This window comes from Agelaius tricolor, unplaced genomic scaffold (assembly GCF_023055355.1).
Source record: "Agelaius tricolor isolate 1412-34295 unplaced genomic scaffold, bAgeTri1.0.p SCAF_15, whole genome shotgun sequence".
Classification (NCBI taxonomy): Eukaryota; Metazoa; Chordata; class Aves; order Passeriformes; family Icteridae; genus Agelaius; species Agelaius tricolor.
The window spans coordinates 19,684,554-19,709,775 of NW_027269275.1; the positions used below are offsets into that span (position 1 = coordinate 19,684,554).

Genomic DNA, 25,222 nt, shown 5'->3' on the forward strand with positions numbered 1-25,222 from the left:
TTCATTTCTAAGATAATTTATTCCAATCTCTCTCTCTCACATCCTATCCTTCACACAGTCCCAGTCAAGGAGGGTTCATGGCTATTTTTTTATTGGATTTTAATTGTTTTTATAGAAAAATACACATGCAAATAATATATATATACTTCAGCGCTGAACATTTCTTTTCATGTTGGAAAAAATAATAATAATAATAATAAAGAAATGAAGGAGGATTTGGGAAAGACCTGAGTGGAGACAGAGCCAGGGAAGGCCATGGGGATGGGATGCTCCAGGATGCTGAGCTGCTCATGGTACAGCACATTTGATCCAGCAGGAAGGGATTTATTGGGATGAGGGACCAACATCAGCCCCTGCCCCCAGCAAAAACCCTTCTCCAGTGACTCTGCCCAGGTTTGGGAATGGCCAAGGAAAAATTGGTGCTGGATTTGTCCTTCCTACAAGACCCAGTACGGATCCCATCCCCAGCAGCAAGGGAAGCCCAGCTTAGGTAAAAGCATCACTTTGATGCTTGGAAATGACACCAGAAGCCAAGAGCTACATGGAAAAATTATCCTTTTATGCTATTTCCTATGGGATACAGCTGGCAGCACAGGGGAAAATGGATTGTTGGAAACCTGGACTCGTGTTTCAGGATGATGTTTTTGGGGTGAGACTGTTGAACCCTGGGCTGTGCAGGGCTGGGGGTTTCTGCCCCTGTGGGCTGCTCCTTGCAGAGGGGAGCAGCGATGTCCCCATGTCCCCAGCAATGTCCCCATGGCCCCAGCCTCTCTGCAAACACCATGCCAAGGTCCAAGGGATAAAACAGAGCTGCTGCCCCTGGAGCAGAACAGGAGGTGTCCTTTGGACAGGGCTGGTTCAGGTTTGATGGATGAGCAGCTGGAGCAAAGGAGGGGGCAGAGAGGAGCAGCCTGGGGAAGGAGGACATGAATCTACTGCCACAGGATGCCAGGAGGCTTTGGGAAATGTCACAATGCAGCAGCATCCCGGCACTGACAGGGCAGCAGGGAGAGGGATGAGGTTTTGTCATCTCCTCCCAAGGCAAGCAGAGCTCCTCTGCCTCTGCCTGCCATCCTGCCCAAGGCCATGGCTTTTTTCCTACTGATCCAGGCTAATGCTATGGAGCAAACTGCTGTCCCTTTGCCCAGAGGTACAAACCCACACAGGCAGCACAGTGAAGGTTTCCCAAGGGAAGGATTTCCCTCCAGCTCCCAAGGAGGATGCACCAGAGCTCTGCCATCCCCACCTCTGCCCCCAGCACGGCCCTGCCCATGTCCCCAGGCAGTGGTGGCACCCTGGAGCCAGCACAGAGCCTGACTGGGTGGTGGCCGGGTGCAGCCCCAGCTCCTGCCTGTGCTCCCTGCATCCCGGGTGCAGCTCCAGCACCAGCAAGGGGACTCCAGCAGGGAAAGGCAACCTCGGATCCCTCTGGATTTGCCACCAGAGCCCTCAGCATGGGGGGCTGCGCACACAGCGCCTGGGGGCTGCACAGCCACGCTCTTCCTGCTTTCTCCTTGCGTTTTGTTTCGCTTTTTAACCAACCAAATTCACTTTTGGGAGCGTCTACTCCGGCAACAGAGGCGGGAGGGTCTGGCGAGGGCGGGGGCTGTTTGGCTCCTATGTCTACAGGCTGCCCTGGGGCAGCTCTAGAGTTTGATGGACGATCATGCAGGTTGTATTGCAGCTCGCGTGTGTGGTTTGGTTTGTAGGTAGCCCAGCTGCAGTCTCAGGTAGCCCCGGGCGTGGGCTCCTCTCCCTCCCCACCTGGCCGGCCGCCGTCTCTCCGCCTCTGCCCGGCGGCTACTCCGGGGCCATCTGCTCGATGTGGTCACTGAGCAGCTTGTATTGCTCTGGGAAGGAGAGAGAGAAGGGCTCAGGGAGGCTGCTGAACCATCCCGTCCGCGCTCCATCCCCCGGGCTCTCCCCTACCTTCGTCCAAGTTGCCGATGGTCGCCTGCTTCTTCAGGAAGTCACTGCAGAGCTTCTTGTTGAGGCCAAAGGCCAGCATGTTGTGGATAAAGGTGCTGAGGGAGGACAGAGATGCTCTGGGTGAGAGAATGGCCAGGCTGCCCCTTCTTCCCCCCACCTTCCTCCTCCTCTCCACAGCCCCTTGCAGCAGGCACCGGGATGATGCTCAGCTCGGTGCCTTGGGGTATTCAACAGAAGGGGCAGGAGCAGGTCCCAGGGAGAAGCCTCAAAGATGCTCTGCACCATAAGGGATGTCCCCAGAGGGAGATCAGCTGGGAGGTGTCCCCAGGGGCGGTGCCCGTGCCCTGCTCACCCCAGCTGCCCGAAGGTGATGTTCTCATTGAAGCGCAGGCTGTCGTCACGCTCCTCCTGCGTCATGTGGCACCACTTCTCCCTGCAAGGAACGAGCCAGTCTGGCACCACTCTGTCACCACTGTCACCTCAGCACCCCCTGCCTGCTTTCTCCCACCCTGGACCACATTGCTGGAGGACAGGAAAGCACCCAGAGCCCCTTGGAGCACAGGAGAGCTCCTGGCTGTGGTGCTGGGTGTTGGATGAGCTCACAACATGGATCCATCTGCAGAGCTCCTGCCCTGGAGCAAAGCAAGAGATGTCCCAGGAAAAAAAAAAAACAAACCTTGTTTAGCCTTGGCTTTGCCTGGAAAGGTCCTGATTAAGAGCTAAAAATGTCATTGATCCCTCCAGCACAGAGCTCACCTTCAGTGCCACCGTGTGCACGAGGAGGAAGCAGGGGTGGCCCTCCCAGCAGGGCTCTGCTGAAGCCCCCCAGCCTGGGAGGGTGACAGGGGGACACCAGGCAGCTGTCCCTCACCTGCAGCGAGGCTCCAACTCCCCGAATCCCAGCCAAGGTGCTCCCCAGACATACCTCCCCCTCGGACAGGGCAGGAGCTCCCACACCCCTCCCCACGGGCCAGCAGCGCCCTGAGGGTGCCCTGGCTCCACTCTGGCTCCCTGCAGCTGCAGCAGCACCTTCAGGGGTGGAGGGGTTAAAGCTCTGAGTGTTTGCAACCAGCTCTAGGCAGGGGCAGAGTCCCCAGCCCAGGAATCAAGCCTGTGCCACAGGGATGTCACTCGGGGTGGTGGCAGCAGGGCTCGGTGCCACAGGGATGTCACTCGGGGTGGTGGCAGCAGGGCTCGGTGCCACAGGGATGTCACTCGGGGTGGTGGCAGCAGGGCTCGGTGCATGCATGCCAGGGAAACTACAGCTCCAGGGTGAAGCCAGCCCCTTCCCAAGAACCAGGTGAGGTTACAGCCAAGGAAAGGAGGAGGAGAAGCGAGGAAAAACAGGGATAGGCAGAAGAAAAATGGAGGAGAAGGAAGAGGAGAACACCAGGAGAAGAAGGGACGCTTGTAGCTGGCCAGAATACCAAGCAGGAGGGGGGAGCTGTGCTGGGGGGAAACTGGGATGGAGGGGGTCTCACCCAAAATTCAGAGAGGCTGGCTCAGCCCCAGTGTGCCTGGAACTGGAAGAAAATGGGAAGTCAGACAGGCTGACCCCACAAAGGGAACCGGTCCCCACTAAATCACCCCAACCCAAATGTGCAAAGCGCTGAGCTGAGCCTGCAGCCAGCAGCTCATTGTTTACAGGGCTCTGGAAATGCACACAACATGTTTCAGGGGATTTTTTTTAAATAAAAGAAGGTGTAATTTCTCTCAGATAAAGCTTAGGATAGCAAATAAAACCCCCAGCCAAATGCAGAGGCTGAAAGGAGAGGGGAAGGATCAAATTAAGGGGCTTTGATTTCTGGAAGCAAAACTTCACAGACCCCACTGGCTCACTTACAGAAAAGGCATGTTTGTAACTCTTTTTTTCCTGCCTTTTTATGTTTTGGAGGGAGGAAGAAGGGAGAAAAAACATTATCAAAGTGCCCCCAAAAAAAGAAAATCTGGCCACGTTTCTGGCTTATTATTGGAGAGTAACGTGCCTGGGAAGGGAGAAAACCCACATGTGGCTCCACTCAAAGCCTTTGATCCTCACCAGCAGGACAGGAACAGGGGTGAGGAACCCCCTGGGCTGTGGGGTTGCATTTTGGGGTATCCAGGGAAGCCTTGCTGTGCCTGGAAGTGCTGAGAAGTTTCCATTAACTCCTTCCTCTCCCAGCAGCAGCAGGGTTTCCCCCCACACAGCAAACCCCAGCAGTGATAATTACAGCATCCCTCAGCCAGGACATTCCTCAGCCACACAGAAAATTCACTGCCAGGCTTCCGAAGCTCCTCATCCTCTTGCTAATGCCATCACCTGGAGGGATTTGCCCCCAGACCCCACACTCCAAGAGAGCAGTGACTGTTCCCAGCTCGTGGCCCCGAGGACACGCTCCCAATTGTGACATGCAGCCCTCCCCATTTGCAATTTTAATCTCGTTAAGGGATGGCAGCAGAAAAGTGCATTAAAAATGGAAAAGGAGCAGCTTTTCCAGCTGGCAAAGGATCCCCAGCACCTCTAAGTGGCAGCATAAGCCAGGAGCAAGCAGGAAGGACAGGAGAGGGAGATGCTTTCTACACAAAGAGACTCAGTTCATGCCCAGAACCTGCCCAGAGGGATGTTCCCAGAGAAATAGCACAGCTTGAAACCATTCAGGCTCCTTTTTAAGAGCCACATGAAAGAGGAGCCACTCTAAACCCCTCAGGCCCTTGGGGAGGGCGATGCTCACGCTCCAACCTCCGGCAGCTGCTCCTCCTCCTCCTCCATGGAGGAAGGGCCTTGCAGAGCCTCCCAAAACACATCCCCCCATCCCCAGGGCAGGATCTGGACCTGAAGGGAGCCTGTGGGCACTAAGGAAGGACAGGGACAGACACACCTCTTCTCCTCTTCCTCCCCAGTGTTCCCTCTGGAGCGGCGGCAGAAACGGGGCCCACAAAGGTGGCGCGTGAAAAGGTCATGCAAGACAGAGGGGTGGAGGGGAACGGAGAGAGGAAGAGATGGAAGAAGGTTGTTAGAGGCAGAGAGAGACAGGAAAGAGAGAGAAAAAGAGGAGTTTAGTTCTGATTCCTTCCCCCCTCCCCTGCCCTCCCCACCCAGAGGAGGAAAAGCCTCCCCAAAGGTCTCGCAGAGGACAAAGCCCGGCCACCCCAGAGATGTCCTGGTCACCCCAGCACAGAGGTGGCCTCAGCCCCATCCTCATGGATCTTCTGGGCATCTGCCATGGCCAAGGACCGACCTGCAATTCCAAACCCAGCCCCAGCCACGTCCTCCCAGCAGGGATTGCCATCCTCAGCTCCCTGTAAGGATTCTGCATCCTCTGCAGAGGACTCGGGGGGGTCACCACCACCTCCCAACCCCCTGAGACACTCAGAATTCTCCAGGCTGCAGCTCCCAAAGCTCCTTTGTCAGCCAGGCTTGCTCCTGCAGCCCAGGCAGGCTCAGCCATCAGATTAATTGGGAGAGGCACTGGGAGCAGGGAGCAGCTGCCGGTGGCGTCTGTCCTTGTGAGGCACTTGCTGCTGCTAATTTGGGGCTTAATCAGAGCAAATGCAGTCATGGCCACACTGCTGCTCTGTAGGCTCTTCCCGTGCTTGCTTGGGAGGAAAAAAGGGAAGCAATAAAGGGGAAAACAGGGATTGATCCGAGAGCTGAGGCTGGCACAGCATCCCAGGACTGTGAGCCAGGGCTGCTGCGCTCAGCTCGGGGTTTGGGGGGACACAAAGGGGGCTGGCAGAGCTCTGAAACGGGGAAAACGGGCAGCTCCAGGGCTCTAAGGAGAGCTCAGAGCCTCAGGCACTGCACAGACAGCGGGAGGGGCTGGCTGGGAATGGGAAACTGCTGCCAGGAGAGGAGGGAGAGGCTGGAGCCCTCACACAGCTCCGGGTGCAGCGAGAGATGGGCACAAGCTTGGTGAGTGCCTCACCCACTTCTGCACCCCCTGACATGAGCAGCCTCATCCCTGGCAGGTTTATTCCAATTTGGGGGCTGGCAGTGCCACCATTGCCAGCTTCTCTCCTTGCTGGCTGCTCCTGGGCACAGCTGGGACATCCCCTCCATCCTGGTGGCTGCACCGAGCACCTCCCAGACCTGCTGGCAAACTCAGCACCAGCTGCCTGAGCCCTGGCTGGGATTTCTGGGCACATCTCTAGGGTTTGGTTCCTCCAAAAATGCTGCAACAGCAAGCAAGAAACCCTTCCTGTTCCCAAAGCCCTGCCAGGCTGCAGATCTCACCAGCACTGCCCGCTGCCCAGCACTCCCGGCAGGATTCCAGTGGGGATGGAAATCAGAGCATTTCCCCAGGGCTGGACAAGCTCAGGGCTGTTGGGAGGAGCCCCCTGGGGGGCTGGAGGGGAGACAGGGTGTCCTTTTCCCACAGGGACGTGTCCTACCTGGTGGTGGGGGACCTCTTCCTGCGCTCGCAGTGCACGGCGTCGAAGAAGGCGGCGTTCCAGAAACGGAGGTTGTGCCTGCAGGGAGGGAGGGAACGGTGGGAATGGTTAATTGGGGTTTATAATTGGGTACCACAGAGCGCCCAGAGCAGCTGGGGCTGCCCCTGGATCCCTGGAATTGTCCAAGGCCAGGTTGGACAGAGCTTGGAGCAGCCTGGGACAGTGGATGGGATGATGGGATGGGAGGATGGGATGGGAGGATGGGATGGGAGGATGGGATGGGAGGATGGGATGGGAGGATGGGATGGGAGGATGGGATGGGATGGGAGGATGGGATTTAAGGTCCCTTCCAACCCAAACCACTCCAGGATTCCCCAGTCTCACTCAGCCTGTCCTGAGCCCTCCCAAGGGTCAGGGTGGGCCAAACAAACCTGGCAGATTCCTGGAGCAGCCTTTAGTGGCTGCACACACGCTCTCATTAGCACAAGGGACGTGCCAAAGCCAAGGCCAGCTCTGTCAGGGGCACTGGTGAACACTGGGGACACGTGGCCAGCAGGACAAACCCTCCCCAGGCAGGAGCCAGCTCGCCCTGGGGCTTTACCAGATCGGCTGCTGCTTGAGGTGCATGTACAGGTAGATCTTCTCCCCTTTCTTCTCCTCCTCTGGGCTCTGCAGGGACACTGTGGGGACACACAGTCACACACCAGCACCCGGGGGACTCCCAGCTTCCCACCCACGTGGGGATTTTGTGCTCCCTCCCAGTCTGGAGGCTGAGCAGTGGGATGGATTGCAAACCAAACACATCCCTGCAATGGAAGGAGGAGCTCTGAGTGCCCTTGGAGGGCAGGGCTCAGCCCTGAGGAAGGCAGGAATGCCCCAGGAGGATCCTGGAGGGACGGGGCCGCTGCTCTGGGAGCACACAGACTGATGCACCACCAAAGCCCAGGGGCAGTGGGTGCCAAAACCTCTGCGGCCTGAGACACTGAGGACAAGATCCTTGCAGAACGGGAGTTGTGACTGGAATTTCAAACCCAGCCCCAAGGAATTCCAGCATTTCCACCCCTCTCTCCTTCCCCAGGGGTGCCTTGGCTATTCCTATTTCAGTGATGCTGGCTGCACTCACCTGTCTTCTTCAGCTTCTCCTTTGGTTTGTCTTCACCTTCTCTGTGGCACAAGAAATCAATGTCAACTCCAAAAACCCTGTCCCCCCCAACAGCCCATGACCCCCTGGCAGAGGGAACCTCGTTTGAGAGACCCCCTGATCCCATGCCACCATCCCCAGGGCCAGAAAGGTGACAAAGAGGCAGTGAAACAGGGACATCCCTCCCCTCAGTACAGAGACGATGCACAAGATCACCAGCTTGGAACCACACAACTCCATGGCTGCCTCGGTTCTGAGACAAATCAGGAGGCATCAGGACAATGGCCAAGGGAAACAGGACTCCCAGACCATGAGGTGACAGTGACTAAGGATGGGACCAGGCTCTCGTGGTGGCCCCACACCCCTGGTCATGGCATGGTGCCAGCCCAGCCCCACAAGGGAGTGGTACCCACTCGCTCTTTTTGGTGCCAGGACCCTTCAGTTTGGTCTCCAGGCCCCCAAAGAAGCCCTTGACATTCTCTGTCTTGGCTGAGGTGTTTTTCAGCAGCCTCTCTGCAATGTCCTTCTTCTCAGCCAGCCAGGTGTTCGCTGACTTCAGGTACGAGTCGATGCTGCCCGTGGGCTTCTCCTTGGCCTCCAGGGGCAGGGCCTGAGGCTTCCCTGGGGAAAATGTGCCAGGAGCTCAGTGGGCACAGAGCCCTGAGTGCTGCCAGCTGCTGGGGACCTGCATCCAGCTCCAGGATGCACCACCAGGAGATGGGGACACCCCAGATCCCATCCCAGTCCCTGGAGGTTTTTATTTTTATCCTCCCCACTCCCATTTTGGATAGAAAATCCAACCCCCCCCCGTGGAGGAGCAGCCATTGCACACCAAACAATAAACCAAGGTGCTCCTGGGCTGGGGTGTCCACATCCCACCCTGGGGCTGGGATCACCTGGGGGCTGTCACACACAAATATTCCTGGCTGGAAGCGAGGACAAAGCAGCATCACCACCCCAGCGAGGGGCTCTGCCAGGTTTGCATGGATTCTGGGCTCTTTTCCACCTGGGGCACCCCTCCAACTCCTTTCCCACGCACAGGACACATTTCACAGCAGCAGAGCCTCCCCAGGGGTGCAGGCTCCCTTACCTATGTAGTAATAGGTGAAACACATGGTCATGAGGTTCTTGGCAGGGCTGAAATCGTCCATCTGGTGACACCTGGCACAGAGGCAAGACCCAGTGAGGACACCCAATGTCCTCACTGATGGGAGCCCAACAGAGCTCTGCCCTCAGGGCCTTTTGGGGGTTCCCACAAAGCCCCAGAGGGTCCCCAGGACTTACTCAAAGAGCACGAGGGCGAAGGACTGCATCAGGCGGTAGAAGGTCTGCTCTGAGACACACTTGGAGTTGCAGCGCTGCAGGGACAGAGCCCAGGGCTCAGCACAGCAGCAGGGACAGAGCCCAGGGCTCAGCACAGCCGCAGGGACAGAGCCCAGGGCTCAGCACAGCCGCAGGGACAGCCTCAGCCCCCCAGGACCACCCCCATGGCCAGGGAAAAGAGCACTCATGGCTGAGATTCCCCTCAGAGACAGCGTTGTGCCTGTCTGGGTTTGGGGTTTTTTTAGGGAATAGGATGTGTCTGAGTGCTGGTGGGATTTAATTTTAAATAAAACGAGTGAATTTCCTCCCACGTTGCACCAAGGGTGCGTTTAACTGCTCAAAATGCATTTATTCACTCCTGTGTCTCCCTCTGCTGTGGTTCCTCACTTTCCTTCAGTTCCTGCCTTCCAAAAATGCTTCTCTGGGAGATGATTCAATCCCCTGGCCTGAGGCAGTTTCAGAGCCCAGGCAGGATCCCTGCTCCTCCCCAGCACTGCCCTTACCTGGGCGCTCACGTATCTCGCAAACCACTCCCTGCCCTTCCCGTCCTCGCTGCTGCACAGCTCCCCAAACCTGGCCTTCTCCTCTTGGTCCAAATCCTCTCTGCAACAGGGAAAGAATAAAAAACATCGTTCAAGTCAAGGATGTGACCTGCACCCCCCCTTGGCATCAGCATCCTGGTGCTGGAGGAAGGCAGAGGAAGAGGAGGAGAGGAGAATCCATTTTGTCACCCCTCGCCTTGTGCTGCTCTTTTCTCCCTCCCTGGCAGGGGAGAAACCAAAGGCAGGGGGAGAAGGGAAGAGCCAAGGACAGCGTGAGCAGAAACTGAGCTCCAGAGACAGGCAGGGAGCCCCAGAGCAAAACCAAGCCCTGTTGCTGCTCCTCACGCTCCATTTGCTGCATCCAGCCTGACACGGAGCCACGGAGAGCTGGGGGATGCAGGGCTGGGGGCACAGCCAGGGGCTGCCACAGGGCCCCTGGGCACGTGAGAGCCACTGGCACTTCCCTGAGCATCAGTGGGGAGAGGGGATGGGGACAGTGAGCCCCTGGCATGGCAATGGGGACACAGAAGGGAGGGAAGCTGGGGGTGGAAGATGTGGCCAGGAGAGGAGTGCAAGGCAAAAACCACTGTAGCCATGATATTTTCTGAAAAATCCTTTCCTTGGGATTTTTCCTCCTGAGAAGCTGAGAGGCCTCAGGAACAAAATGCAAACAATGGTTATCTGCTGCTGTGGAAAGCAACAGGTGCATCTGGGATTGGTCTCGTGTGGTTGTTTCTAATTTATGGCCAATCACAGCCCAGCTGGCTCAGACTCTCTGTCCGAGACACAAGCTCTTGTTATCATTCTTTCTTTTTCTATTCTTTGCCAGCCTTCTGATGAAATCCTTTCTTCTATTCTTTTAGTATAGTTTTAATATAATATCTATCATAAAATAACAAATCAGCCTTCTGAAACATGGAGTCAGATCCTGGTCTCTTCCCTCATCCTCAGATCCCTGCGAACACGGTCACAAACCACATCCCCCAACGCCACGAGGGGGAAGGACAAACTGCTGCTCCTGGGCTGGGAGAGCAGCCAGATCCACCCCATCCCCTGGGATGTGCCTGTCCCTGCCCACTCACCCCCCAGTGAAGATCTTCTCCACGTAACCCCGCATGAACTCGCGGCGCTCGTCCCGCGGCGCCGACTCCGAGCTCTGGCCAGAGGAGAGGGACTCGTTGGAGGAGGAGCGCCGGGGGCCGCCCCAGTGCTGGGGAGAGCCCCCCATGTCATTCTCGCTGTCTGCGGACTCGGTGGCATCGCTCTCCTCGGCTGCCACGTCCCCCGTGTCCCCCGTGTCCCCGTTGTCATCCCCCGCGTGGCCGTTGTCGCTGGGGACAGCGGGAGGAGCCGGCTCGGAGGGGTCACAGGCGGGCGTTTCGCTGTCAAAGTCAATGAGGTTCCCTACAGGCACATCCAGAGGGGCCTCCATGGCTCTCCCAGGGGATGTGGCAGTGCTGGGGACACTTGCTGTTTGTCCTTTTGTCCCTCACTGGGGCGTTGAGGCCATGGCTGGCAGGAAGCTGGCTAAGGCAGGCAGGGCCTCCTGGGGGGGTTACCACAGCACATCTGAAAGGCACAAGGACGACAAAAGTGAGGACAGGACCCCGGGGAGCCACCACCATGGAGCTTGGGCAAGGCCACCACCCACAATGTCCCCAGGATGTCCATCAGCACTGGGGGACAGACAGACAGAGCTGGCTCCTCTCCAGCAGCCACGTGAATCAGCAATCCCAGGGAACGCTCACGTGCTGTCGGCGCCGCTCGAGAGGGTTTTCCATCCTTTAGCCCACAAAAGGGACAATCAGAGCCTCAGCTCCATATGTCACATTTGGGATGTGACATCTCGTGGCCTGACGGGCAGAACTGGGCTGGCAGGAGCTGGCAGGACACTGGTGGCTCTCCAGGGCAGCCCTGACATCCTCCTGTCCCTGGCCTCTCTGTGCTCAGGGCTCTGTCTGACCCCGTTGGGAAATGGGATCATCTCCAGTGTGGAGCATCCTGGAGTTTAACACACATTGACTGAGCTGGGAATGGGAAGGGGATGCTGGGCACCACAGGAGCTGGATTGGGATGAGGATGCAGAGCTCTGGACTGCAGTTAAGGGGTTTGGCACCTCAAATTGCAAAGGTCCTGCAGAGGAGGTACAGGGAGCCCAGGGATGGAGATGGACTGGGATGCTCCAGCTCGTGCCCATCCTGGACAGCAATGCAGCAAAAGAGGCAAAGAGGCAAACAAAAAAAAGAGGCAAAAGAGGCCACCCTGAAGCTGTCCCCGTGTCAGAGAGTCACAGAGTACTCACTGAGGGTGTTTCTGGCCCAGGAGGGGGTGAACTGTAGTGTCTGAAACCCAGCACACACTGCAGCATCCGGGACAGGAGCAGGGACAGCAGCACAGGTGACAGTGGCAAACCCAGGGCAGCACGACAGCAACACTGACACAGCCCCTCTGCCTTCCAGGGATCTGATCCCAGCACACAGGCAACCACCCCCAGAGCAAAAATCCCCCAGAGGACCAATGTCCAGTTCATCAGACAAACAGGAGACAAAGCTGAAAGCAGATCTGACGTGTTTCACCGAGCACAGCACATGGGAAAACAACCCCTGGGCTGCAGGAGCAGCCACTCTTCAGCAGCATCCCCCTCCTCCTCCTCCTCTCCTCCAGGGGCCCTCTGGGGCACTGGACAGTGAGAGAAATACAGCTCCTTGAGTGGCTGGGACAGCAGGGACAGAGAGAAAAGGCACCTGGGGTGGCAGAACCCCTGCAGCCACCTCAGCTGGCAGCTTCTGTCCCAGCTTCCCTCACACTGAGCCCCTGGCACACGCCTAAAGCTGCTCCCAGGAGCTGCAGGGACGCTGCTGAGCTCCAGGAGCTGGGCAGAGTTTGGCCCCTGGGAGAGGAGCAGCCCAAGGCTGCAGCACAGCAGGGACTGGCAGTGTTCCCACAGGGATCCAGCCAGCTGCAGCCTGGCTCTGTGCCCCGGCAGTGTGACCCATCCCAAACCACCCCTCCAGCTGCAGGGACCTCCATCCATCCATGGATCCATCTATGGATCCATCCATCCATCCATCCATCCTTGGATCTATCCATGGATCCATCCATCCATCCCTTCTTACTCTCACAGCAGCTGCAAAGTCCCTTTGGCACCGATGCAGAGAAGGCTCCAGGGAGAGCTCAGAGCCCCTTTCAGTATCTAAAGGGGCTCCAGGAGAGCTGCAGAGGGACTTTGGATGAAGGCAAGGAGTGGCAGGACACAGGGAATGGCTTCCACTGCCAGAGGACAGGGTTAGATGGGACATTGGGAATGAGGAATTCTTCCCCACGGGGTGGTGAGGCTGTGGCACACAGGAAGGAGGACTTGGAGTTCAGCCCAGCAGCCCCAGGCAGTGCATCCTGCTCACAGGGGGGTGGGAAAGATTTAACCCCTCACTGACCAGCTCAGGGTAAAGCCCTGCCCTTGAGTGAAGGCCACCAAAGCTGTCCCAAGGTGTTGGCAGCTGCTGGGGGTGCCTAGGGTCCCACAAAGGTTCTCAGCACAGAGCCCAGAAGAGCTTCAAACCCAAAACCAGCTGCAGAACCAGCCCTGTGCCCACTCCCCAACCTGCTCATTGCTCCAGCAGAACAAATCCAGGGGAGGAGGAGCCAAAATTCCAAACAAGAGCCTCAGGTCCCACAGCTGGCAGCATCCACTCATGGGCTCAGCTCAGCTGCACATGCCAGCACTGCCCAGGCACGGCAGCGCCTGGCTGGGTCAAGTCTGACAGTAAATGAGGGTTCTGGAATAAAAAGGGATTTTTAGGCTGCTTGGCAGCCTTGATCCAACATGAGCTTCAGCATCATCCTGAAACTCAGCAGGTCTGACTTTAACCACGAAGCTCAACCAGACAAGTGGAGGCACCAGCCCAGAAATAAAATCCATGAATGTGCTGAAGCCATGTATGGGAATGCCACAGGAAGCCATGGTGGCCTGAAACTTTGGAAAATGCCTGATTTTACTAAAAAGAAATGCTGGGGCAGATGTGAATGATTCACCTACAGCTGCACATGCGTGCAAGCAGCTTTTATCCATGACCTGCCCTTGAATCCAGCATTCCTGGCTGGATCTCCCAGCATCCCTAAGCCCTGCACCGAGTTTCCCCTCGGGGCTGTTTCCAGGTGCTGAGGTCAGGTTTGCTCCGGGCCTCAGCAATTCACACCTGGGCAATGGGATCCAATCCAATGGAAATCCCAGTGGGGAGCAGGCTTTGGTCAAGCTGTGTCCCAGCTCTCCTGCCTCTCCATCCCAGTGCTCTGCTCCCCAGAGCTGGATGACAAACTGAGATAAATAATAATCCCTGTTATCAGCTCGGGCTGTGGGTGACATCCCACACGGTGACACTGCTCCAATCCACACTCACTGCATCCTGCACCGAGACAGTGCTCCAGCCTGGAGCTGTCAGGGATGACTAAAAACTGTAATTAAAGCAAAGAAACCTCTGCCTGCCTCCTCCTGGCCTCAGCCCTGCAGTCTGGCACCCAGACACAGAGTGCAGGAGCTCTGAGAGCCCTGGGGGCACTCAGCTGCAGGAAAGGGGAAAATCCACAACCGATGTTCCTGCAGGACTTGGCAGCACAGAGGGGACAACTCTGCTCCTTTGGACAGAGCCAGAGCTCTGCAGAGAGCCCTGGCACCGTGTCCATGCCAGGGGCTCCTGCATCCATGCCAGGGGCTCCTGCATCCGTGCCAGGGGCTCCTGCATCCCGCTGCTGTGCGGGGGCGAGGGATGCTCACCTGGGCAGCACCTGGCCCCGGCCCGGGCAGGGTTTGTGCCCCGTGCTGCAGCTCAGGTGATGCCAACACATCCCACGCCTCTCTGCCAGCTGTGCCAGGGCACAAATCCTTCCCAGCCTGCGGGAAAGGGGGCAGAGCGCTGCTGCCTCCTCCCAGCCCTGCTGCTGATGCCCTGCAGAGGAGGCAGCCCCGGGGACACGCTGGGAGGAGTTTTTGGGACACGCACAGGGTGTCACCGCCGCTCGGGGGCTGGCAGAGCGCCACTGCTCGGTGCTGGCACCTCTCCACGCTGCGGCCCTCCCTGGAAACCCTCCCTTGTCCCATCCAGCCCGAGGGGTTGCGGTGCCCTGGCACGGGTCTGGCACGGGTCTGGCACGGGTGTGCCACCCGCTCCTGGGGCTGGCACTGCCCGGGGACACCGCGCAGCCCCGCGCCCGCGGTTGTGCCAGCCCGGCCGGGCTCTGCAGGGCACCCTGAGCGCCTGCCAAGGAAAACTCCCTGTGCCGGCAGGGAACAGCGTGTTTCCTGCCGGGAACTGGTCAGTCTTGTTCCCCGTGTCCCTCCCCGGGGAGAACACGCCGGCACGGGGTCACGGCTCCGGGCTGCGGACCCGTTCAGTGCCAGAGCCCCAAACGCGCCCTGAATCCGGAGGTACCCCCCTCACCCCTTCCCAAGCACCCCGCTGAATTTAACCACACAAACCTCCTCGTTTAAACACATCCTGGCGCTTTGGAGAGCCGAAATTCCCCCTGGCTGGGCTGGCCCGTCCCCGCCGCAGATCCCGGGGCCGGGACGCGCTCCCGGCTTTGTCGGGGAGGCTCCGGCTGTGCCCGGGCCAAGGCACGGCCCTGCTGCAGCCCTGCCCACAGCTCTGCCAATCCCTACAACAATTCCCTGCATCCCAGGGGGTTGGTACCTGAGAGCGGTGCCCAGCTGGGCTGGCACGGCCGGGGCAGAGAGCGCACACACTCGGTGCGTGCCAGGGTCAGCTCCCAGCCCATCCTGAGCCCCCACCAGGATCCCATCCCTGATGAAGGAGGATTTTTGGCGTGTAGGTCTAGAGGATCTTTTCCCCAGCATCACCTCCTCTCCCGGCCCCAGTCCTGGGGCGCTGCTGCCTCCCAGGCGGATCCTTCCCCTCCCCGAGCCCGGCTTCAGCTCGCACGGAGCACTCATAAACCATCACCCAGCCCTTAAACCGGAGCCATTGCCCGGGAATCTGAGCCCGGCGAGCTCCCAGCTTGCCCTGCTTCCCTTCCCGGGGAGCTTTTTCCTTTTCCTTCCCCCCGCTGCCATCAGACAGCAGATGGCAGCTCCCCATCCTGCCGGGCTTGCGAGGGGAATTAAATGTCTCTTGAATAGACCCGAGCTGCGCAAGCCGGGCTTTTGTGCGAGCAGCGGTTTCTCCTTTCACACTTCCCAGCGGCGCAGCTCCCACACGGCCACGGCCACATCCCCAGGGAGCCCCAAAACGGGGCTACTTATTCTGCAATTCCCATTTTGACCTGGCAAAAATTCCTGCCGGGGGGGGGGGGGGCGTACCAGGCTGTATTTTGGAAACGATCCCCCCGAAAAGCACATGCGGGGAGAGGCGGGGGGGTTCCCTGCCCCAGCCACCCTCAGCCCCCCATTCCCATGGGAAATGGGAAACGCTGCTTCCAGCCCCCGCCGGAGGGGGACACCGGGATGGAGCCCCGGGGGGACACCGGGATGGAGCCCCGGGGGGACACCGGGATGGAGCCCGGGGGGACACCGGGATGGAGCCCCGGGGGGACACCGGGATGGAGCCCGGGGACCCTTCCCGGGCACGATGGCTGCATCCCCCCGGATGTGCTGAACCCAAAACCAGCTGGAAAAAAAAAAAAAAGCGGGGTGTCCCCTCCCGAGCGGGATATGGGGCCAGAAAACGGATTAAAGCCCAGCCAAGCGCAGGCCTGTCCCCAGGCGGGGTCACGGCGCCATCCTCATCCTCATCCTCCCTCCTCCTTTACCTGCAGCCGGCAGCCTCGCAGCGCCTCGGCTCGCCGCTGCCCCGGCAGCATCCGGCAGGCCGGGAACGGGCGATGCAGGGACGCGGGGACGCTGCTGTCCCTCCTTCCTTCCTTCCCTCCCTCCCTCCCTCTCTCCGTGCGGAGCTCCGGCGCTCCCGGTGCCCACGCGCGGCTGCGCGCTCAGCGCCGGCTCCGGGAAAAGCTCCCGGTGCCAGCCGGGCACGCTGTGCTGGCTGCCCAGAGCCCTTCCCGCGGCACACGGGCAGCGTTTCACCCCGGGAGCGATCCCCAGCCTCCCCCAAAACCGGCCCCTGTGCCCCCTATATTGAGAAATATTAGGTGGGATCCCCATCAGAGAGGAGTTCTCCACGCTGTGCTGGCCAGCGTTTCACCCCGGGAGCGATCCCCAGCCTCCCCCAAAACCGGCCCCTGTGCCCCCTATATTGAGAAATATTATGTAGGATCCCCATCAGAGAGGAGTTCCCCAGCCTAAAGTAGCTGCCCAGACAAATATGCAAAATATTGACCAAACTAGTGTGGGGTCCCCATCAAAAGGGGACCAAATTATCTTAAGTCCCTGCAGGTGCAGATAGCAAAAATATCAAGGAAAATGAGGTGGGGTCTTCATTAAAGAGGGATTCTCCAGCCCAGACCAGCCTAAAGTCCTGGCACATGCAGATATCCCAAATATTAACCCAATATCTTAAAATAATAAGGTGGGGTTCCCAGAAAAGGGGAATTCTCCAGCCCAAACCAGCCCATCCAAGCCCCTGTGCACCCTGATATCTGGGACATTCAGCAAAATTAGGCATCATTCACATCAAATTCCCCAGCCCAAACCAGCCTAAGTGCTGGCACATGCAGATATCCCAAATATTGACTAAAATAAGGTGGGGTCCCCATAAAAGGGGGATTCTCCAGCCCAAACCAGCCTAACTACCTGCACATGCAGATATCCCAAATATTAACCAGAATGAGGTGGGGTCCCCATAAAAGGGGGATTCTCCAGCCCAGAACTCTTTGTCCAAGCCCCTCAGCACCCTGACATCTGGAATTTTAAACCAAAACAAGCAGGATCCCCACCAAAGGGGGACTCTTCACCCTTTCCTCACCTTTAGCTGGTTTTCCGGCCTCACGAGCACTCAGCCCCCTGAGCATTGTGAATTATCTGCTCTGCCCCTCCCCAGCTGAGCCACTCGGGGGGGAAAAAGTCTCAGGTGAGATCAGAGGTGGGAAAGCCCCGGTGGGGAGGAGGAGCTGGGTGGGAGCAGCACCAGGACAGGGGCAAAGCTTGGGGGAATTGTGCTGGGATCTGGCTTCTCCCCGAGCCTTGGGAGAAAAACTCCAGGGGTTTCATGGCAAGAGATGGGGAACAGGGCAAGGCTGAGCCCCTGGGAGTGGGGATGTCCCCCAGGGGGGTGTCACACGCCTGGGGGAGCAATTTTGGGGTGCTCTGCACAAAGGGGAGTCTCTGACACAAAGAGAAGCAAACGAGCTTGGACAGGAGGCCACCAAGGCCTGAGCTCTGCCCTTGCCAGCCTTCCCAAAAGGACCCTGGCACTGCCTACATTAACCCAGAGGGATCTCCCTGAGGATTTGGGGGAGCAGAGGAGGCTGGAAACCCCCATATCAGTACAGGATCCCTGCTCCTGCTCGTCCTCCCCACCCCAGCATCACCCCAACCCTGAGCAGAGCCCTTTGCTGTGCATCAGAGCCTCCCCCACGGACAGGGAGGCAGGAGCTGCAGTCCCACTCTGATCCCCAGGAAGAGCAAAAAGCAGCCAGCAAAAACCTCCCCCTCTGGAGCAGCAAACTGTGTGAACCCAGGGCAACACTGCTGGGGTGGGAAATGCAGCACCCCTGGCACAGCCTGGCCAAGGCTGAGCTCTGCTGCTCAAGGGCACCCCTGGAAAAGAGCCCCAAGGCTCAGCTTGTGTGGTTCTCAGTGCTCTGGAGGCAGGCAGGGCTGAGGGAGGTGGGTGAGTCACTCCTGCCACGGAGCATCCTCGTCAGGAGAGCTCTAAGGATGTAATTAGTGTGAAACTGCTCATTGTCCCCTCCATCCCCACGCTGGGGACATGCACACCCATCATCATCATCATCATCACCAGCTCATGGAGGGAACAGCTCCCTGTGACACAGCTCAGCAGAAACCCAGGAGCATCCCTAATTGACTGAGAGCCCAGGGTGATTATTATAATTAAGGCAGACTTCAGGAATTGCAAGTGACAGGGAAAAAACGCCCCAGTTCTGACATGGCACCACGGGGAGGGGTTTGGTGCCTCCCCCTCTCCAGTCCTTGGCTGGGTTTCCACGTGGATGCCTGGCCTTTGGTTTTATTCTGTTTATTCTGCTCCTGACCCTGGGTTTGCAGCATGGCAGGTGGGAATCCTGGGAGCACACACATCCCTGGCACCTGGAGATGTTCCTGGCCAGGGCTTGGAGCAGCCATGGCAGGGGGTGGAACTGGGTGAGCTTGAAGGTCCCTTCCCACCTAAACCTAAAATTCCCGTGGTTCTGTGAGGTTTTGTGCCTCCTCCACCACCTCAGCTCACAGCCCTGCCTGGGAATTCTTCACCTGAGCAAGGAGAGGAGAGGCCCCCATCTGGGACAGGGCGATGTCCCCATCAGGGACAGGGCGATGTCCCCATCAGGGTGGCACCCTCACAGCTCAGGGGAAGCAGATTTTGTGGAAGTTCCTGAAGCATTGGGTAATTTTTTGCCTCCCAGCCCTGAGCAGCAGGGTCAGGCCCAAGGGCAGACCCAGGAAGGGCTTTGGTGGCAGGGGGATCCCAGAGTCCCAGAATGTCCTGAGCTGGAAATGCCCCCCCAGGGACCATCCCAACAACCCCACCCTGTGCCTGGGGGTGCCCAAACCCTCCTGGAGCCCTGGCAGCCTCAGGGCTGTGCCCATCCCTGGGGACCTGGGCAGTGCCAGCAGCCTCGGGGGGGAAGAACCTTCCCTGAGAGCCACCCTGAGCCTGCCCTGGCCCAGCTCTGCCACTCGGGTCCTGTCCCAGCCACCACAGGGGTGTCAGAGCTGCCTCTGCACTTCCCACTGGGATGTAAAGCCCTGCTGTGAGGAACGAGATAACAGCTCTGATGAAAACCCAAAACTCTGATGAAAAACCCCAAAACTCTGATAAAGAGCCCAAAACTCTGATAAAGAGCCCAAAACTCTGATAAAGAGCCCCAAATCTCTGATGAAAACCCCCAAATCTCTGATGAAAACCCCCAAATCTCTGATGAAAACCTCCAAATCTCTGATGAAAACACCAAAACTCCGATGAAAACACCAAAACTCTGAGAAAACCCCAAAGCTCTGATAAAAACCCCCAAAATTCTGATGAAAACCCCCAAATCTCTGATAAAAACCCCAAAACTCTGATGAAAACCCCCAAAACTCTGATGAAAATCCCCAAAACTCTGATTAAAATCCCCAAAGCTCTGATAAAAACCCCAAATCTCTGATAAAATCCCCAAAGCTCTGATAAAAACCCCAAAGCCCAGGCCCTGTCACCCCCAGGGCCAGGCTGCCCCCGTGCCCAAAGAGGGGCAGCTCCTTGGGCAGGGCTGTGCCACCAGAGCCAAAGCTCCTGGAGAGGGACAGGGACAACCAGAGGCTCCAACAGCACCCAGCACAGCCCCAGGATGAATTAATTTGCATTAATAGCAGGAAACCACCCAAGCTCCCCCAAAAAACTCACCCTCCACCATCTCAGGGCTCCAAGACTCGGCTCAGCCCCCCAAGCCAAGGAAGATCCCGGGTTCCTGGAGCTGGTGGGAGCTCCTGGCTGCTCCCTGGCCCCTCAAACCCAGCACCCAAGGGCAGCACAATGCAACCCCAGCGTTGCCACACCAGGGCTGGTTGTGACACAGCTGCTGGAAACCTGAGTAAGCTGCTCTTCCCCACTGACCCTCTGCAAATCCCTCCTAATCCAATCTCGTTTGTGGCTTTAAGCTGGACCCTCCCATGCTGAACACCCCTGTTTGCTCCACAGTTGGGAAAATCCTGGGCTTTTCTCAGTGCTGGCTGCAGATCTGATGCAGGAGGCACCAGTGTCACAGACATCTTCTATGGAAAATCCTTTCCTTGGGATTTTTTCCTCCTGAGAAGCTGAGAAGCCTCAGGAACAAAATGCAAACAATGGTTATCTGCTGCTGTGGAATGCAACAGGTGCACCTGGGATTGGACTCATGTTGGTTGTTGCTAATTAATGGCCAATCACAGTCAGCTTTGTTATCATTCTTTCTTTTTCTATTCTTAGCCAGCCTTCTGATGAAATCCTTTCTTCTATTCTTTTAGTATAGTTTTAATGTAATATATATCATAAAATAATAAATCAGCCTTGTGAAACAAGGAGTCAGATCCTGGTCTCTCCCCTCATCCTCAGACCCCTGTGAGCACCACCACACTCCAGAGCTTCCTTCTCCTCGTGTGTGGCGGTGTTTGGGGACAGGGACCTGCAGCCCCAGCTCCACATCCCCCTGGCACAGTCCCTGTGTGCCACCTGGGCACGGGAAACCTCCCCTGGGCCAGCCTGGCACAGCCAGGAGTTCTCCTTTGCTGGGTTCTCCTGGTTTAAAACAGAGATTTCTCCACCTTATCCCAACACAAGGGAGGAGCTGGAGGAGACAAACCCTGCTCTGCCCTTCAGCTCCCCCCACAAATCCCAGCTGGGATCCAGGTTAGGAAACCAGCCCCAAACCGAATTATTTTGGTGTGATATCCCCCCAGAAGGTGCCAGAGCCGCATTCCCACCTCAGCCCAGGGCTGGGAATGCTCTGCCCTCCCCGGGGCCATCCCACAGATGGATCCCACATGGGGAGGACACAAAGCTGTGGGTTTGCCCCAGGCTGCCACGGCCACAAGCCTCTGTGATTGCTTCAGGGAGGAGAAAACCCTGCCCTGTGTCCCCAGGGCCAGCAAACATCGGCCACCACACGTGTGGCACAGCAGAGCAGCTCAGCCAGGAGCCAGGAGGATGGAAATGCTGTAATTGCCCTCAGCCTCCCTGGAATCTGCAGGAAAGTCTTGACACAGAGGAGGAAATCTGGTTTAGCTTTCCTAAAAGGAAAGCTGAATGTGTTTATAAAGGGAGGCACAGGTGGAGAGGCTGGCACAGGCTGGAGCAGTGGGGATGGAGCTCCTTTCCCTCTGCTTCCCCTCCAAATAATCCTGGATCTTCTTTGGATCCATCCAGCTCAGTGCAGGAACATCCCCAGGTATCTGCACCCACCAGCTCTGCCTGTAAATCCACATGGAGCTGGGGAGGAGCCCCAGAGGGATCCAGGCTGTGCCAAAGCAGCCCCAGAGGGATCCAGGCTGTGCCAAAACAGCCCCAGAGGGATCCAGGCTGTGCCAAAGATCTTCCAAATTAATAGGCAAATAAACAAGAATAATAAGAGTGACTGAAATAACTCCAGGCATGGAAAGCAGCTCCAGCTCAGGGCCCTGCAGCTCTGTGATGGGGTGAGCTCCTTCCAGTGGGGTCAGAGGGATGGGATGGGATGGGATGGGATGGGATGGGATGGGATGGGATGGGATGGGATGGGGTAGGGCAGGTTGGGATGGGATGGAACAGGATGGGATGGCAGTGCCAGTCACCCCTAAATGACTATTTTTTAACACACACCCAAACCAAGCTCATTTTGAGCTGTGGCACAGAACAAGGTGCTCTTTGAGGTCCCTTCAACACAAACCATTCCATGATTCTCTGATTTTACCCCCCCAAGCTGCTCCCCTGGCCAGGCCCCTGGGCTCTCTGCAAGTGCTTTGTGTGTTGTAATTTCCCTTCCAGCCCCGGCAGTGACTCCTGGAGCTCCCTGTGTGTGTGTGTAAAGCTCCACCCCATGCTGGGTAAAACCCCAGCCAGGAATTCCCAAATTCATCTTTGGAGGCAGCAACTGCCATCCTGCAGAGCATGGACAGGGACAATGCAGGGGATGGATGTGACACTCTGTGCCATGGATGTGTCACACAGGGCTGTGGATGAGCCCCTGGAGAGGAGCAGCAGAGATGCCACAATCTGGGATCTCTGCTCACGGGGGCTCGCCCTCCTCACCACCCAAAACAATGCAAAAAACTTTCCAAACTACAGCAAATTTCCCAACTCTTGCCATTCCAACTTTCTGCCATTGCCAATTGCAGCAGAGATGGGATCTCTGCAATGAAAAATTGCTGCCTCCAAAGACGAATTTTTTGCCATTGCCAATTGCAGCAGAGATGCCACAATCTGGGATCTCTGCTCACCGGGGCTCGCCCTCCTCACCACCCAAAACAATGCGAAAACAGCAAATTTCCCAACTTTTGCCGTTCCCTGCTGCAGCCCGGCCCCCGATGTTCCCTCCCAGCAGCTCCGCCTGCCCCCCTCCATCCCCAGCCTGCTCCGGGGCACCCCAAAATTCCCTTTTTACCTCCTGGCCCTGGAGCTTCCAGCGGCGATGCCGGACAGGGACAGACACGGGGACAGACACGGGGACAGACACGGGGACGCTCCCGCCGGCCTCTGCCGCTGAGCAATGATTAATTCCAGCTCCGGGTGACAAAGTGAAAGCCAAACAAGGCGAGGCCGGGGTGTCCCCGCTGCTTTTCCCTGGCCGCGGGTGCCGCCCGCCGCTGGCAGCTCCCGGCGGGACTGGAAAGACCTGTCCGGGTCCTGCCGGGGAGCGGCAGCGGCCAGCAGGGATCCGGCACCGCCTCGGGGCTGTCACCGCGCCCGCAGAAGGGCGGGGGACACGGGGGGATGCATCCCACAGCCCAGACAGGAACCGAACCTGTTTCAGCCCCAAATTCCTGATGAAAACCCCAAAACTCTGATGAAACCTCAAAGGTCTGATGAAAACCCCAAAGCTCTGATGAAAACTCCACAGTTCTGATGAAAACCCCAAAGCTCTGATAAGAACCCCAAAGCTCTGATGAAAACCCCCAAAGCTCTGATGAAAACCCCAAAGCTCTGATAAAATCCTCAAAGCTCTGATTAAAACCCCAAAGTTCTGATGAAAACCCCAAAGCTCTGATGAAAACCCCAAAGCTTAATTCCCTGGGTCTGCCCAGGGAATGAACACATTTAATAAACACCTCAAAGTTCTGATGAAAATCCCAAAGTTCTGATAAAAACCCCAAAGCTCTGATGAAAAGCCCAAAGCTCTGATGAAACCCCAACACTCTGATAAAAACCCCAAAGTTCTGATAAAAACCCCAAAATTCTGATAAAAACCCCAAAGCTCTGATGAAAACCCCAAAGCTCTGATGAAAACCCCAAAATTCTGATAAAAACCCCAAAGCTCTGATGAAAACCCCAAAGTTCTGATAAAAACCCCAAAGTTCTGACGAAAACCCCAAAGCTAAATTGCCCGGGTCTGCCCAGGGAATGAACACGTTTAATAAAAACCCCAAAGTTCTGATAAAAACGCCAAGGTTCTGCTGAAAACCCCAAAATTCTGATAAAAACCCCAAAACTCTGATGAAAACCCCCAAAGTTCTGATAAAAACCCCAAAACTCTGATGAAACCCCCAAAGTTCTGATAAAAACCCCAAAATTCTGATAAAAACCCCAAAACTCTGATGAAAACCCCCAAAGTTCTGATAAAAACCCCAAAATTCTGATGAAAACCCCAAAGCTGTGATAAAAACCCCAAAGTTCTGATGAAAACCCCCAAAGCTCAATCCCCCGTGTACGCCCAGGGAATGAACACGTTTAATCTGCCCTTGAGCCAGGCTGGGCCTGGAGGCTCCTGATTTATGGCTGGGACCCTGAAATGCTCGAGGAGTAACCCCAGGGATGCCCCATCCCAAATCCAGAATGGCCCAGGGCAGCACAAACAGCACAGCCAGGGGGAGAAAACGGGGAAAAACTGGGGGAAATGCAGCTTTACTCCTCCCTGATGTTTAATAACCTTTCTTGTCCTCTGAGCAGCAGATTTTTGGCAGCACAGCTGATTTTCCTCCAGGCTGGAAAAGCTTTGGAGCCCGGCAGCCGCTCCATCACCTCACCCTGCACCAGGAACCCCAAAAAAGGCTCCAAAACCAGGAGGGATGCCAGGGTTGGGGGGGCCCTTCCTGAGCTCCCTGGGATCCCCGCAGCATTCCCGGGCTGCTGGGGGAGATCTTTCAGCGCAGAAGGTTCCAGGGATGCAGCAGAGCATCGGAGCCAGAGGATGAGGCACTTACCGGGCACGGGGGAGAGGCGCTGACAGCCCGCAGGAGGCGAGAGGAGGAGTTAATGGTGCTGCAATTCCCTCTGCCTCCATCGTTAGGGAAGGAAAACGCAGCCGAGCAGCCCCGCTCGGATGCACGAGGTAATTTGTTTCGGATTTAATGGCATCCTGCTTCCTGGAGGTGGGAAAAGCCTCTGCTTGTGCCGGCCGTGGCCCGGGGAAGGTGGAAGCAAAGGGGGCGATTCGAGGAGTTTTGGGGAGGGAAAAGCTCAGCTGAACCTGGGCAGGGCTGCAAGAGGCTGGGAGCGCTGGAGTGAGACATCACCCCCAGGAGCTGCTGGCTGAAAAATGCCTAAAATCAGCTTCATGTGGGGAAATCAATGTTTTATGAAGGGTCTCAGCAAGGTTTTCAGGTTTTCTCCTGCCCACCAAAGCCCCACACTAAAGCAGCATCACCACGCCCTGCACAGAGCAGCGGCATCACCTCAGCCAGAACCAGGAGTTTGGGACAGGAGAGGGAAGGAGGGAGGAACCCCGGTTTTCTGTGGGATTGAATCCTCTCCTAGAGCCCTGAGTTCTGCAGGAGGAGGTCAGGATTTCCCCCAGCCTGACGTGTTTCCTCCTCGGGGCCTCTTGTTTGTGCAGGAGCGTTTCCTCCTCCCGGGGGAGCAGCCAGGATGGGCTCTCACACCCCTGACTTCCCCAGCCTCCAAAACACCTCGAATTCAGGAATCAGATGCCCTCAGATCACCCTCCCTAAAACCTGCAGAGCTCCCCTGCACCTCTGGATTTTAATCCTGAGCCCTGCCAGGGTTGGGAATTCCAGTCCAATCTCCAGGTGCTGCTGCTGCAAGAGAGAGAGAGAGAGAGAAAAATAATCAAATACAGACCTGAGGGGGGGTCCCACAGCAGTGAAATCGCTGGGTTTTTCCTGCAGGGCTGGAACAAGGAAGAGATAAACCAGGTTTGCTCCAGAGCGCAGGCAAACAACTGC

General features: G+C 57.2%; 1 protein-coding gene across 6 annotated transcripts; it reads right to left on the bottom strand.

The window, feature by feature from the left end:
• On the bottom strand, positions 1-25,222 carry KIAA0513 (KIAA0513 ortholog). Of its 6 annotated transcripts, none has more exons than XM_071440803.1 (14): positions 25,119-25,222; positions 10,389-10,875; positions 9,268-9,367; positions 8,726-8,799; positions 8,532-8,602; positions 7,855-8,062; positions 7,424-7,464; positions 6,902-6,980; positions 6,301-6,378; positions 4,788-4,817; positions 3,411-3,452; positions 2,282-2,362; positions 1,930-2,024; positions 1-1,850 (listed from the first exon to the last, which is right to left on the bottom strand). In XM_071440803.1, the coding sequence occupies exons 2-14, from the start codon at positions 10,736-10,738 to the stop codon at positions 1,801-1,803; spliced, it is 1,299 nt and encodes a 432-aa protein (XP_071296904.1). In that variant the 5' UTR covers positions 10,739-10,875; positions 25,119-25,222; the 3' UTR covers positions 1-1,800. The 6 variants fall into 6 exon arrangements, with proteins under 6 accessions (XP_071296904.1, XP_071296903.1, XP_071296901.1 ...); XM_071440802.1 differs by lacking the exon at positions 25,119-25,222 and adding an exon at positions 24,242-24,390; XM_071440800.1 differs by lacking the exon at positions 25,119-25,222 and adding an exon at positions 16,069-16,224.